Consider the following 14,863-nt stretch of genomic DNA (forward strand, 5'->3'; position numbering starts at 1 on the left):
ACCTCATTCAAATTGCATGAGGCAAGTGCAATCCTGAGAAATGGCCCATGTAAAAAATGGTCAGAGTCCTGCATTCATGACATACCTAGTGAGGCACATAGAAATGAGAGACCCATGAAAGAATATCTTACTTATTTATCTGCACTAGATAAATAAAACTAAATTCACATCTGGATATTTATAGTAAAACTGTTATACAAGTCATAGAAACCAGCAGCAAGGAAAGCTCTGGACTGAGAGTCAAGCTTTGCTTTTGCTGCTTGATAGACAAATGACCCTAAGAAAGTATTTGATATTATTAGTCTAACATACTTGTAATAAAATCTGATTGTAAAACCACCTCTATTTATCTCACAGGGTAATAATTTAAAAAATAGAGTAATCATTGAAACTTGTAACTTGCTATTTATTACGGAACTTGGTGGTTTCACTAATGAAACCATCATTAAGTAAAGATGGTTATATTGTGAATCTCTTGAATCTCTGAAGTAAAAGAAAGTTAAGGCAACTAATGTATCTCTTTAAAAATGTAATTGTTACCTTTTTAAGCTAGCATTAAATTAATATTCTGATGATTATGTTAGTGTTTTCATGACAGTAACACAAAACAAAAATCTCCAACCATTTGGAGTATATAAATACATAGAAAATTAAGGATTGCTTCTAATTGTGAAGTCTATAATGGTACTTGAATTTAATGTGGGTAGGTTTTCCCCTGTCTGTTATTTTCACTTTTCTTTTTCTATACCTCTGAAGATAATAACCTCAGAATGGAATACAATAGAATAGTATTTTTTTCCAAGGGAAACAATATATTTTTAGCATAATATAAACTGAAATGCTTCTAATTAGAGGTTGTATATTTCCAAAAATAATTGTATATTCTCTTATTTTCTCCTCAACAGTGTGTAGTATTGACTGAAATTAAACTTTCACTGCAGAAGAAAATCAATGACTTTTGCCGTTCTCAGCGTCCTCCAATTAAGGTAATAGTATTACTTATTAATAACATGCCGTTAATCAAGGGAAGACCACTTTCACTATTAGAATGTTTAGCTTTTCAGGTTGTATAAGAAAGTCTTCTTATATGAGAACAATCACAATAATATTTTTCTCTTTAATTTTGATATATTTTCTATTTTGAAAACTGATCAAAATTTTTATAAGCAAATTGTCCAGACTAAGAGAGAATGTATATTAGGAATAGAAATTATTCATACTCTAACTTTAAATATGGTATGATGATGGTACATTGGTTCTTTTAACAAACATTTATTGAGCGTCTGCTGTGTACCAGATACAGTTCTAAGCACTAGGAATACATTAGGATATACAAATTTTTTTACTGAATGAAAATTACCTTCCTAGTATAATTTTCCTAGTAGGAAATTTATATACTAAACAAATACATAGTTTCCAGTTCTGTTAAGAAAAAAGCTAGGTAAAGAATAGAGTCTGATTTCTGCATGATGTTGAGGGTGGAGCAGCTGATTCTCTTAGATTGAATGCCAGGAAAGTCGTCTTTGAGGAGATGACATTTGAATTGAACCCTGAATAAGAAGAAGGAGCCAGCTATGTAAATATCTGGGGAAGAGCATTCAAAACAATGAGAACTACAAGTGTAAAGATGTGCATGTTTTAAAATTCACTTGATTTGGTTTGAGGAACAGCAAGAAGCAAGCAAGACCAGAGTAGAAGTTTGGGTAAAGAGGAGAGAGTAGTAGTAGTAAAAATTACCAGATTAGGTTTGGAGAAGTAGAGGGCCATATCTTATAGATAGAAGTTGAGGATATCAAACTTTGAGCCTGCAAGTTTTGATTTATATTTTTAAAAGATCATCTGGTTGTGCTGTGTGGAGAATGGATGATAGCACTAGTTTTTAAAGTTTGGTCCAAGGACACCAAGGGTCTCTGAGACCCTTTCTGCAGGTGTCAGACTGTTTTCATAATATTACTAAAATGTATTTGCCTTTGACACTCTGATTCTCTTATGTGGTACAATGAAGCTTCCAGAGTGTTTGATGTGTGGTGATATCTTTGCTCTGACAGCTAATGTAATGTGTGTGTATTCTTTCGTTTTAAATATTTCTCATTTTGGGTTTTTTTTTTTTTTTTTAAATTCCCCCCCTCCACCACTTCCACCCTTGACCTACGGATGTTGGCAGTGGTGGGGGGCGGTGCGTGCCCAGGGTATGGGCCTTGGCTCCACTGGAAATGTTTCTCAGTTTTAATTCTAACGCAGTAAATATCAATAGATATAATCTACATAAACAACAGTTCTTCGAGTCTTCAGGAATTTTTAAGGACTTGAAGGGGTCATGAAACCAAAAAGAAAGACAGTTGTTGAATTATAAGAGTAGAGTAGAGGCGGTTAGACCAGTAGGGGATAATGGGGTGATCCAGGTGAGATGTTCAAGAGAGGTGCTTTATTCAAGAGAGGTACAAATAGGGATCATGAGAAGTTGTTGAATTTGAGGTATCTTGTAAAAAAGGCTAACAAATTGAGAATAGATGAATATAAGTTGTGAAGGAAAGAATGACCAAGAAAAATTCCTGGCTTTTGGTTCAGATTAATTCTGTAAATAGTAGTGACACTGGGAATACTAGAAAGAGGCTTAGATGAGAAAATTCATAATTCTTCCCCTGCAATAAATACATATTACTAACTTTACCTCTTTTGTGGGGTCATTTGTTTCTTTAGAAAAAGCTATTTTTCCCTATGAGATGAGCACTGAGCAATAATCATACTGTATAAAATAGATGTGCTAAAAATTTTGGACTGTGATATTTACATGTGTATTTACACTTTGTGTAGAACATTTGGGCTGTGGTTCACAACTTAGATGAATAAGACGTAGAATGGTCAGTAAACGTATAACAGGTCACAGAAGTTTTACAAAGTAATTACAGTAGGTTATAAACTAAAATTCTTGTTTATTTGGTACATATGTTCATGCTTTAAAGTTGTTTTGAAAGGGAAAATAGTGTCATCAAGTTCAAGCTTTTAAACTTAAAGCTTCTAAATTTCTGTCCAATTTTTATGTCTCAAAAAATGCTGTTTTGATAGTAAAGGTACAGTATATAGTCAAGTAAGAGGTAGTCTTCTATTAGCCATTTTACTACTTAATATAATAGGTGGTATAAATTATTTTAATAGCCTATGTTCTTATACCCAAGTATCAATAGACTTTAGTTTTTGTTAGAAAAATGTCACTTTATATAGAATCATATATTAGAGTAAGATTTTTTCTTTACAATCAATAACTAAAAATAAATAAACACAAAGACAGTTTCTTTACAAATTTAGAATGGAGAGAGAGTGTCATAAAATTCAGTAAAACATTTATGATTCTATTTAAGTATCTGATTTTTACTTTTCTTGATTTTGATGTATTCTGTCAATTCTTTAGCCTCTTTTCTGTTGACTTCATTCTCAGCTTTTTAGCTCTGTTCTGTTTTCCATTCTGCTGCTTTTAGTGAATGGACACTGTTCTTTTCTAAAATGAAAAGTAAGAATTCACTACTAGACCATTAAACCAAGATATTTGTTTCTTGCATACTGTGCTTGACTTTCAAGGCAAGGTGGGAATATTCGTTATTTAAAAATCATAGAATACCAGAGGGGAGCGGGGAGGGAGGAGAGGGAAAGTAGACGGGGTAAAGGGGATCAAATATGTGGTGATAGAAATCCAACTATGGGAGGTGAACACACAGTGTAAACATATATATGTCTTACTGTTAAAGTGTACAGCTGCAACTTACTGGATCTCATTAGCCACTTATCACCATAAAAAATTAAAAATCATAGAATGTATAATAATGATGTATTGATATTGCCTCTAGTTTCGTAACACTAGATGTCTAGTTCCAAATACCAAAATTCTTGATTCCTAAGCCAATTTACAGATGAATAATTTATCTGATTCATCATTTACCTTATATCCCAAGTGATATACTTAATTCTAAATGAAATTGTCACAAAAGGGCCTAAGGTATTTGAGCTATTTTTTTTCTTTTTACAAATAGATGAACTTGTTTTTATCATTTTACAGTTCATCAGTGCAGATATGCATGGGATTTGGTCACGGTTGTTTTGTGATTTTGGTGATGAATTTGAAGTTTCAGATACAACAGGAGAAGAACCAAAAGAAATCTTCGTTTCAAATATAACGCAAGTACGATTGTATATGTATATTGTAGTATGTGTATATGATTGATTTAAGTTGATGTGAATACTGTTTTTTAGGTATTAGCAAAATATTGTATATGCAATATTTTTCAGTTTTATGAGATTTCAAGTTAATTCATGAAAGAATGTTTTGTTACTTTCTCGATTGCATTGCATTAAAGCCAAATTGAAGAGTATTCTGGATTACCTCTAACAATATTTAATAATTGATAGATCAACATTTTGCTTATGCCATCATTTTAAATTTCAATTTTGTTCTATGTCATTTTTCTATGGAACATGAACTGTGATTCAGTATTTGCTGAATTATTTAGTGTGTCAGATCATAGATGTGCTAAATATAGGTAACCTTGCCCAACACTGTGACTCCAGGAAGATGCATACCTAAGTTATCAAAGACAAAAGTTTTTCTAATTTGTTATGCTTCTAAAACATTATTTGGAAGGGGGGAAAAGTTTCAACATTTTTTTTAATCTTCAGCTTAAATTGTCTGATTTTCTAACCACATTCTTTTGATATCATGTAAACTTAATTTTTTATTCCCTAAAAGAATTAGAAAAATAATAATGATCCATTTTTACTTTCTTTTTAGCCTAAATTATTACCTTTATTTGTATAATTATTAACTTTATTCTGTATAATCAATTTACATTAAAGCTCAAAAGAAGCCAATATAAGGAAATGATAATACATTTTGACCTAATAATATTTGTGCTTCTCTTTATGCTTTATTTTTAAACCTAATATAATGTTGCCTTTCTTACCCCTTCTTAAGAAAAATTCATTAAGAAATTCTATGTATCTCTCTGCTTACAGAATGGTTTTATTATTGAGATTTTTACCCTCTGTAGTTGTTTTTAATTTGTCCCTGAGAATATCATGCTGTTAGAATTAGCTCCAAAGGAGAATATAGATCTTTGTATTACACGTATTTTCTTTTATTGAATAGTGCAGGAATTCTGTAGGTTATCCGTAAAGAATTAGAAAATATCATAAATATTCCCATTTAACTTGTCCACAAGGAATTATTTCTCCTTAATTCTAACTGAAATACTAGCAAACCACATTACATTAATTTTATCACCATGTTTGTGATTATAATTTTTTTATTTTTATCATTAAGCATAAAGAGAATTTTTAGAATCAACAATTATAAAAGAGAATGATAATTTTCATTAGATTTTACATAAATTACTGTCACAGTCAAGCAGTCTTTGGAATTATATGCAATTAGGAAATTTCCAAGCTTTTGACCTCATTCATCTTCTTTGGTGTGATAAGCCAATTAGTTTCTATTTTTATCCTAATAAGCTGGGCTACACAGTATTTCTTTGCTTTGAAGTGGGCATGCTTTAAACTACTAATTTCCAGGCTTTAAATCTCCATCCTCCTTTCTTACCTTTCTTTAATCTTCAAAGTTAGACTCTCATCTTTTATGCATACAGAGTTTCTTATAACATAACTTAAAAACTTACATTCGATAAGTTTGAGTGTTTTTATAAATCACAAGAATCTTTGAATCTATGAAATATTTGACTCCTATGTGGAATCTCTTATCTGTCTCCCCTAAACAATAGAAATTATATTTTAAGCATTTATAATAAAATAAAAAGTTGATCACTATTTTGTGACAATTTTTAAAGGTTTGCTTTTACTAAGGAAGAAAAAGAATAGCTTGGAAATCTATTTGTTTTGAGAATTTTATGATTATATGGTACTTTTTGTGTGAGATTTGAAATTTGTACAAAAAAGGAATACATGAACTCATTTATTAGTAGATTATTCTGATTTTTAGGGTAATCCTGGCATTGTCACTTGTCTTGAAAATCGTCCTCACAGACTTGAGACAGGACAGTTCCTAACATTTCGAGAAATTAATGGAATGACAGGCTTAAATGGATCTGTACAACAAATAACTGGTAAGTTGATGTGTTTTATTAATTCATTTATATTCATTATTCAGACATACTCAGTGTTGAGAATACAACATCAACTCAGACAGATATGATCCAGTTCTTGGCCTCAAAACATTCAACTCAAGTGAAGACATGGTACTATTAAGCAGCGATGGTATAACAGGAATTCTGAGAATTCTAAATGTAGCAAGGAAACCTTCCCAGTTTGGTGCAGCAGCAATACAGACAAGGTGTCTTGGTTAAAATTTGAAGATTGCCTTGGCTTAAGAAGATGGTGTAAAGATTATTCTGTGCAGAGACAAATAGTAAGAGGCAAGACAGAATTCAAGGAACTAAAAAAGAAAACGAGGCTGGCAGTGGACATTGAGATAATAGGAAGAGTCTTAAGACATTTAGGAGGAAACTATGATATATCTCACATGGTAGGTGAGCAAAGATTTGGACATGGACAATTTATGTATTTAATTAGGGAATGCAAGAAAGGCAACAGGTTTTGGAGAAAAGGTAATAAATACAGTTTAGGCTTCTGGAGTGAGGTGGCAATGAGGTATTCAAGTGGAGATATATATTTTTGTTACTTAGATTAAAGAAATGGATGGGTGTGACTGCAGGCAAGTTTGTGGGTGTATTGGTAAGAAATAGAAGGAATCTGTTTTTTGAGAGGACTGAAATGAGATCATTGCCCGGAGGAGGGAAAAGGTGCCAAGGCCAGACATTTGAGGAAAATAAACATTTAAAAAATAAAAAATAAAAAGACTATTCAGCATTATTTCTGGTGCATTTGAAGTTGAAGATAATTTATAGCAGTGTTACTCTGCGTAGTTGTGATTTTCCTACAGCCAGGTGTGAGAGTTAAAGACATTGTTAGACATACTATAACTCAAAGAGGGCATGTTTATACCTGTTAAGCTGAGAGTGATTCAGTTTTATCTTTAGGGCATTTGAAAGTATAATTATGTGATTAGTGTATAGACTAGTAAATAGATTACTTTTTTTTTTCTTTCAATGACTACAAAAATGGATCCTTAGGAGAGGAAAAATCGTTTCCTTTTACAAACTGTAGGAAAATAACTGGGTCTGTATTTAAATATTTTGGGGGGATAAAATGTCTACATCTAAATATGTAAAATACAAGTTCAGATCCTTGATATTAAATAATTTGTATCTGTTTTTGCAAATAATAACTCCTCTAATCATTTAGGATTATTATTTGTTATTTTGGTGTCCATGCAATGGTGGATTGTGGTGATGGGTCACATTTTTGAGAATACATGTAAAAGGAGGAGTCACTGGATATCAAGGAATGAAAATAAACAAAATCCATGTTTTGTCTCAAAAATTCTATGGGCAGAGAGAGAATATTTAAATAGAATTGGCTGTTTATGAAATTTTTTTAAAAAACATGTGGTACTTATTACTCTAATTTTCTGTTACTTTAAAAACATTTTTAAGTAGCTAAAATAATGTGTGTTTATTCAAGATTATATATATATGTATATATATATATGTACATACATATGTTTAAATAGAGTTAAAAATTAGTACTATTTCAGACCTCCTCCCCTCTCCAGAGGTAATAGCTAAGTTCAATGTTACTCTGCTGACCTTTTTCTCTCTAAGTAATATATAAGGCTTGTGGAGAGAAAGGGCTTACTGTTTGTTTGTTTATTTATTTTTTTTAAATAAGCAAATGGTTCAAAGACAATAAAGACCAAATGTTTATATTGAAAACTTTTCTACCTATATGTGGCTCCCATTCAGTTCTCACTATTCACTGTTCTTAGTTTATTATATGTCCTTCCAGGCTTTCCTTACACTTTTTTACATACAGTATAGGTAGCATATTATGCATCTACCCTTTGCCTTTTCATTAAGCAAAATATCTAGGTAATCTTTTCACATCAGTAATTGCAGAACATTCTTTTTCTTTTTTCCTTTAAATTTCCTTTTATGGCTGCATAGCATTTCACAATATGAATGAATCTTATCTCTATATAATTTTAATTGAGGTTAAGTATCTGAAATTTTAAGGCTATTTTTTTCTTTAACGTAAGTTGTTTATCCCTGGAACTCTTAAAATATTGGGCATATTTGGCTGGTGAATATAAATTACAAGTGTTTTTTTCTAGTTTGGCATTTGACTTTGCTTATGATTGGTGTTTACTGTATGTATGTAATACCAGTTTTTTAACCCTTTCCTGTTTAGAAGAAAAAGCATCTCACTGCCATCATTCATTTAATGCGTAGGAATGCTAGGTTTTCTAGGATTTGACATTTTCAGCCATCAAATTGCTAAAAACAGAATGCTATAAATAGAATGATGTCATTTGTTTCCAAAGGTTATCGATCCACTAGAATGATGTGAAAATAATAATAAATGTGAGATATTTCATGGCCTACTTTGGGGGTAAGGTTAGGACTATAATCTGCAAGTTATCTTGGGGTAAACGCTGCAGCCTCAAGTGCCCCCAGTGAGTATTCTCAAGGCAATTGGGAAAAGGTTAATGTTTTCTTTTTATTTTGAGTCATAATTAGAAAAGCCTTCTTCATTACGAAGTTTTAAAGAATTTTTCTTCCATGCTTTCATCTTTTTTGACATTTAAAACATTTGGAATAGAGTCCTCCCCAGATAGTATTTTCCCTCAAAGATTTATAAAATAATGCTATCATTTCCTCACTGGTTTGAGGTGTCACCTTAATCTTATCCCTTGTGGGTCTGTTTCTGAATTCTTTATCTTAATTTATCTTTCGTTTGCTTATCTATTCAAGAGCCAGTACCACACTATATTCAATATCTAATAAGCACCTCTCATTACTTTTTTGCCCCCTCTAAGTTTTCTTGGCTATGTTTGTTTAAGTCCTTAAGTTCACATTGTAAAAATAATTTGTCTCCACACACTTTCTCCAACCACCCCCACACACGCACACACACCCCTCCAAAAAATAGATTTATGCTAGGATCGTCTTAATTTCATAAATTAGAGGAAATTAACATCTTTATGATTTTAAATCTTAAATACCTATATCAATGTATAACCATTTTCTTTTTTTTTTATTTTTATTTTAGTGGTATCACCATTTTCTTTTAGCATTGGTGATACTACAGAACTGGAACCTTATTTACATGGAGGCATAGCTGTCCAAGTTAAGACTCCTAAAACATTTTACTTTGTAAGTATTTTTTTTTCTGCTTAAAAATCATTTCTTTACAGAAGAATGTCAGAAGAGGAAAAAAGTAATAAGTACTGAGTTAACCAAATAATTAATTTAAAGGCTGAGTAGAATTTGTTTTTTTGATTTGCACCCTTTTTGAAGAAAAGGTATCAGTTTAATAAAATATACCAATCACAACAAAAAATCTACAACTGGAATACCACATGCATATAATTGAGGTATATAAATTACCACAAAGGAACTATACCTTTGCGAATATCAAAGAGCCAAAGTTCTTAAAATTACCTCCTAAAACAAAAAATGAAACTATTATATTTTTGAAAGAGTTAATAAGCATTGAAATACCATATGTCTTATTGTTGAATTACTTACATTTTTAAAATAAAAGGAATATTTCTTTTATTTTTAATACTCAATATAGGTTTTTAATTTTTTAAATATCAAGAAACTGTTATTTTGGAAATACTAAATTCATATAAACTGATATTGAGAGGAAAATGTAAGTATTTAAATAGAGTAGAGAGGCTACTTGTATTAGGGAACTATGGAGTCTCTTGCTGCTTAAATCATTAGACCACTTTATATAATCTCTTTTATTGCAAGTGTTCAAGGTTTTAACTTAATTGCCTTTTCCAGAACCATTATTAGCTGAAGTCCTCTACAAAACTTTTTGTACAAACCAAAATTAGAACAAAAGAACCAATTACAATAACTACAGCTAGTCAAATTTGTCTCTGCGATACTCCCTCTTGCCACTGTCTCCAATTTTTAATTAGTTTATTCTTCAAGTAAATTTCAGGTGGGATGAGTGTTTGGAGGTTTTTGTTTCTCGAGGGTTTTGTTTGTTTGGTTGGTTGGCTCTTTTGGCCTTAGTATGCTCTTTGCTCAGCACAGAAAGTTTTAACTTCAAGTATTCAAGTCTAGTCAGGCATAACAACTCTTGATAACTTGATATCAGAAAAATATATTAGTGATGCAGGACAGAGTGCATGCTCCCAAGTGGGGACTCGAGTCCCATTCCGAGAGAGGGTCCTTGGCATCAAGCAGGAAAGAATTCACAAACGAGCCAGAATGAAAGACAAAGGAAAGTTTATTAGAGAGGAATAATGCTCCATAGAAGCTGGGTTTTTAGTTTCTATGAAAAATTACTGATTATAGGGAGTAAAGAGTATACAGTTTAAAGTCTTTGTTTTCCTGTTTTTCTTTTGTATGGATAAACATTAAAGGTATGAGTTAATAGTCGTTAGTGATCTATATAGGGATCTTCCTTTGTTCTGTAGGTTTCTAATGGTTTGATCAGCCAGGTGCCATGACGCAGCACATAGCAGGCTCCAAATTCCAAGTTCTCATACCTCTTCCCTACAGCAGTAGCTTTTCATTTAAAACACAAGATTTTTATATCAAGTATATAGATGTTTTTACCACTTCTTCCCAAATTTATTATATGCACAGGTTGTCTAATTGGATTCAACATTTAAAAAAATAAAGTATAGTATAGTAGTAAGGGATAATAGGGAAAATGATAGCTGTTTCATAATTCAGTTAAAACTTATTTGCTCAGTCGTATTTATTACAGACCTTTGGAAAAGATCCATTGCTTTTAGTGCTCTGTATATTTCGTCAGGTAATCACTTATTTGCACTGGAGTAATTATTTTGTTTGGTTTCTATTAGGAATCATTGAAGAAGCAGATTAAACACCCAAAGTGCCTTATTGCGGATTTTAGTAAACCTGAGGTAAACAAACACTTGTAGATTTAAGAGAGGCAGCAGAGTGGGGGTTGGGGATTGATAAGAGATTATAAAATTAAAATGGAGTAACCATATATACACTTGTCAGATTTTCTTAATAAAGATTATATTTACATATCTAAAGTTGACTCCCAAAGATTAAAAATGAGAATTTATATCATGGAAAAATGTTAGAAAATAGAAAAAAGTTTTGCTATTATAATGATATGCCAGCTTTGATAGTTAAGAAAATGTCAATAATTTATGCAAAGATGATCTTTTTAAAAGATTTTCTGAACTTTGTAGAGTTTTACATAATAACTTTTCCCCCCAAAATCTTGGAAGCATTCTATTTTTTTTAATCACTGAATATAATTTTTTAGCAGAGAATGTATTTGTGTTGATGAAAGAGTTATGTTAAGTTTGCAAATTTGTAAATATTGATAAGGAAAAAGTTAGATGATCTTTTATTGCTGCTGTTTAGTTCATTTTACTCTAAGTTTCATGTAGATAACCTAGTAAAAACTAGTCATGCCATCTGGAATCGAGACTTACATATATATTTCTAAACATTGCTTTATTGCCTTGAAGTCAAGTCAGTCAAATCATTTAACTTCTCTAAGACTCAGCTTTCTCCTCTGTTAAATAGAGATAATTAATTTATTGTAAGGATTAAATAAAATGTTTTTAAAGCATTAGCATAGTGCCTGGCACGTATTACATTGGCTAATTTTTAATGTTTTCAATAGGCACCTTTAGAGATACACACAGCTATGCTTGCTTTGGACCAGTTTCAGGAAAACTATAGTCGCAAGCCAAATATTGGGTAATGTTCTTTGTTTTAGATAACTTTTTTCCTTATTATAAAAAGTATTTCAGAAATTATAGATTAAAAAATGTATAAAGGAACTAAGCAATATTGGTGAACACATAGTATATAAACATTTGTTATGACCTAGTCTTTTTTTCTATTGGGAGTGGAGAGATTAATTTATAAAATTGGAATTATATTAAATAAGAATTTTCCCATTTTTAAAGTCTTCAAAAACTATAACTTCTTAAATAAAAAACCTGAGAATTATTGAATTATGAATATACTATGTAATTTTTCACCCTCTGGCCTTGTAAGTCATAAGTTCATAAGTGCTATTGTAAAAGGTTTTTGCCTTATATATTTAAAACTGAATCTGATTTTGAAGTAATAAGCTAGTTACCTTCAAATCATTGAAGTACTTTGTGCTACCTGTTGCAAAATTCCACATTTTTAAATATGACCTACTGTTTATAGCAGTTGAGAAAACTGAAATTGGGATGTTTTTGTTTTGAATCCTAGATGCCAAAATGATTCAGAAGAACTGTTGAAACTAGCAACATCTATAAGTGAAACCTTGGAAGAGAAGGTAAATATTCAAAGTTACATCCCTCAAAAAATGTGTAACATATGAATGTTCTATATATTAATATTCTCTTATCCTTCCAATCCAGCTTTACTATTTATTGACTCTGACAGTAGGCAACTTATTGACTTCATTCACTGTAATTTATAACACTATAAAGTGCAGTTAAGCTATTGCATAGGGATGTCATGAACATTAAATTATTTAATTTTGTAAAGTGTATAGAACAGTATATAGCTTATAGTAATTATGATTTGCTGCTGTTGTATTTTTAGTATTATATTATCCTCTGATTTACTTGGTTTGTTAACCCACTAAAACTCACTATAGAAAGTTGTCAGCTTTCCTAAATCATTTTTTAAAAATTATATATGCATATCTCTTAAATTGTATTTTGCATATCATGTGTGGGCATATTACCTAGAAAATAGTTTTTTCATGTTATGGCGCCAGTGCCAGCTGGCCAGTAGTTTCACTTCATTTTATTTTATTTTTAAATTTATTTATTTTATGTTAGTATTGGGGTGACATTGATTAACAAAGTCCAATAAGTTTCAAATGTACAATTCACCAGTAAGTCATATATATATTGCATTGTGTGTTCACTGCCCATAGATTTCTTTCTATCACCACATATCTGACCCCTTTTCCTCCATCTACCTCTCCTCTCCCCTCCTTCCCTCTGGTAACCACTAGTCCAGTGTCTATGAGTCTCTCGTTTGTTATATTTGTTGGTTGCTTTTAGATTTATATCCCATATAAGTGATATCATGTGATTTTCAACTTTTTCTGTCTGGCTTGTTGCGTTTCACATGATCATTTCAAGATCCATCCATGTTGTCACAAATGGCAGCATTTCATTTCTTCTTATAGCTGAGTAATAGTCCATTGTACATATGTATCATATCTTCTTTATCCAGTCATCTATTGTAGGACGTTTCAGTTGTTTCCATGTCGTGGCCACTGTGAATAATGCTGCTGTAAACATTGGTGTGCGTATATCTTTCAAGTTTTTTGGTAATTAACCCAGTAGAGCAGGGGTCCCAACGCTTTGATTCAATGGACCGATACTGGTCGGTGGCCTGTTAGGAACCAGGTGGCACAGCAGGAGGTGAGCAATGGGCAAGCAAGCGAAGCTTCATCTATGTTTGCAGCTGATCCCCAGCATTGGTGTCACAGCCTCAGCTCCACCTCACATCATTAGGCATTAGATTCTCATAGAAGCATAGATCCCTAGTGACAGACAAAAAGGTTGGGAACTGAGACAGTAGTAATATTAGCCTTGTAAAATGAATTAGAAAATATTGCCTCTCTTCAATTTTTTTACAAGAGTTTGAGAAGAATAGGTATTAAATCTTCTTTGAATGGTAGAATTCACTGGTGAAGCCATCTGGTCCTAGACTTTCACTTTTTGGTAGGTTTTTAATGATTATTTCAGTTTCCATACTGCTGATCAGTCTAATTTTTTCTATTGTGTTTCTGTTCTCACTTTCATTCAATCTGCTCTGATTTTCATTATTTCTTTCCTTCTGCTGATTTTAGGCTTCATTTGTTCTTCTTTTTCTAGTTTTTTAAGATGAAGTGTTAGCTTATTTATTTGGGCCTATAATGATAATGAACTTTCCTCTTAGTACTGCTTTTGCCATGTCCCAAAAGTTTTGATATGTTGTGCTATCATTATCATTAGTTTCTATGTATCTCTTTATCTCTCTTACTTTTTTCTCTGTCCCAGTTGTTTTTCAGTAATAAGTTGTTTAATTTCTATGTGTATTTGTGGTTCTTCCCTCTTTCTTTTTACAGTTGATCTCTAGCTTCAAAGCATTATGATCAGAGAATATTGTTGGTATGATTTTAACCCTCCTGTATTTGTTGAAGCTATCTGTGTGTCCCAGTATGTGGTCAATCCTTGAGAATATTCCATGTGCACTAGAGGAGAATGTATAAGCAACTGTTTTGGGATGAAAGGCTGTGCAAATGTTGATTATGTCCAGTTGATCTAATGTGTAATTTAAGTTTATTATTTCCTTAATGATTTTCTGCTTAGATGTTTTGTCCTTATCCGACAATAGGTTATATAGGTCCCCTACTATGAAATTGTTTTGGTCAGTTTATTTCTTTAGTTCTGTTAGTAAATTGCTTTATATATTTTGGGGCTCCCTGATTGGGAACATAGATATTAATAAGTGTTAACGTCTTCTTGGTGTGTGAGTCCCTTTGTCATTATGAAGTGTTCCTCATTATTTCTCTTTACCTTTTTTTCTCAAAGTCAATTTCATCCGATAACAGTACCGCTACTGCTTTTCTCTGAATGACATTTGCTTGTATTGTTTTCCACAATTTCACTTTGAGTCTGTATTTGTCTTTGGAACTGAGATGTGTCTCCTGAAAGCACCATATGATTGGGTTTTGTTTTTTGATCCAATCTGCAACTCTATAACTTTTTGTTGGTAAGTTCAGT

General features: G+C 31.7%; 1 protein-coding gene across 2 annotated transcripts in view; it reads left to right on the forward strand.

The window, feature by feature from the left end:
• The window catches only part of UBA6 (ubiquitin like modifier activating enzyme 6), a 76,020-nt gene that overhangs the window by 24,850 nt on the left and 36,307 nt on the right, over positions 1-14,863 (forward strand). For both annotated transcript variants that reach the window (XM_016164401.2, XM_016164400.2), the window contains 7 exons: positions 906-986; positions 4,052-4,174; positions 5,984-6,107; positions 9,172-9,275; positions 10,952-11,014; positions 11,758-11,834; positions 12,342-12,408. In XM_016164401.2, the coding sequence (XP_016019887.2) occupies positions 906-986; positions 4,052-4,174; positions 5,984-6,107; positions 9,172-9,275; positions 10,952-11,014; positions 11,758-11,834; positions 12,342-12,408 (639 nt within the window). The remainder of the gene's footprint in view (positions 1-905; positions 987-4,051; positions 4,175-5,983; positions 6,108-9,171; positions 9,276-10,951; positions 11,015-11,757; positions 11,835-12,341; positions 12,409-14,863) is intronic.

The sequence above is a fragment of the Rousettus aegyptiacus genome, unplaced genomic scaffold, assembly GCF_014176215.1.
Source record: "Rousettus aegyptiacus isolate mRouAeg1 unplaced genomic scaffold, mRouAeg1.p scaffold_m13_p_10, whole genome shotgun sequence".
NCBI classification, from domain to species: Eukaryota; Metazoa; Chordata; class Mammalia; order Chiroptera; family Pteropodidae; genus Rousettus; species Rousettus aegyptiacus.